This window comes from Pundamilia nyererei, unplaced genomic scaffold, assembly GCF_000239375.1.
Source record: "Pundamilia nyererei isolate P.nyererei 1_Seehausen unplaced genomic scaffold, PunNye1.0 scaffold00017, whole genome shotgun sequence".
NCBI lineage: Eukaryota > Metazoa > Chordata > Actinopteri > Cichliformes > Cichlidae > Pundamilia > Pundamilia nyererei.
The window spans coordinates 275-1343 of record NW_005187418.1 but is presented as its reverse complement, the minus strand read 5'-3'; the positions used below and the strand labels follow the sequence as shown (position 1 = coordinate 1343).

Sequence of the window (1069 nt, the reverse complement as noted above, 5' to 3'; positions counted from 1 at the left end):
CCCACACACACACACACACACACACACTTTGGGAAGGTCTGGGTTAAGGCATCTACCTATCTTTCTCCCACTCCACTTTGCTTTTAGTTATGAACAAGAACCCAAAACACTTAAACCCTACTTTCCTGCTAAATGAAATTATGCTGCTTTTGGACTCCCAACATATTTGTCTATAAACCTCCTGAGCTGAAAACTGGCCCCAATCAGTCCTTCATATGAAAGTTATTGTCGCAGCTGATGCTGAACAGGCTGAGCACAAAATCTTCAGAGTTAAAAACTGGCTCCAATCTGCCCTTTATACCAGAGTCACTTCACCTCACACTGATACATATACCCGAGAAAAGCAGCATGACGCATTTACACCTGTTACACCCCAAGTCTGAGTTTAAACTTTTGGAGCATCATACGTACAATCTGTATCCCAACGGGGTTAAGATATTTCCCCCATAGGTAGCAGAGGTTACCTGTCCAGCAGAAAACACGCAAGTTCAGCGTCAGTCTGGAAACATTTGTCCCTCTTCAGTGCTTTCCACCTGGGGAAGGTAGCACCGATGTTCACCCTGCCTTCCTGCGGCAGCCCCTCCACATTTACTTCCGTATCTTCGTGTTTTAGCTTCATTGGCGGCTCAGATTCGCGCTCCAGTGAGTTTATTAAACGCTGAGATCCTCCATTTGTCAGCTTGTGGCTCCTCAAAATTCACAGAACACAACACGGTTCGCAAAAAACATACCGAGGGATGGGCATCGTCTCCATAAGCTACATGCTAGTGAGTCCGATCTTTGTTTTGTTCCCCCCTGAAACTCAGTACAAGAAAACGAAGGTTCCTACACATTCAAGCCTCCTTTTTTCTCTCTAAACTTTAACTTAAGTAAAAGCCGCTATCTTACTGAAATAGATTAAGAGTACTAAAGATTTAGGCAAATATAATTAAAGTACGTGAAGCAATCATACTCATTATACAGAATAATAAACATTATAATCAAAGTTATGGATTAATGATGTTTAATCTTGTAGGTGGAAATAATTTGAAATGCTTAAATATAGCTCAAGATAAGAGATCTGAGTAGC

The 1069-nt window shown here is 41.7% G+C and overlaps 1 protein-coding gene across 3 annotated transcripts in view; it reads right to left on the bottom strand.

Annotated features, from left to right (window-relative positions):
* LOC102196321 (gastrula zinc finger protein XlCGF57.1-like) overlaps positions 1-814 on the bottom strand; it is a 5500-nt gene extending 4686 nt beyond the window's left edge. For all 3 annotated transcript variants that reach the window (XM_013908958.1, XM_013908957.1, XM_005725666.2), the window contains exon 1: positions 465-814. Coding sequence is in view for 2 of the 3 variants with exons in the window: in XM_013908957.1 (XP_013764411.1) it covers positions 465-619 (155 nt within the window). In the remaining variant the exon portion in view is untranslated. The remainder of the gene's footprint in view (positions 1-464) is intronic.
* Between the last annotated feature and the right edge of the window lie 255 nt (positions 815-1069).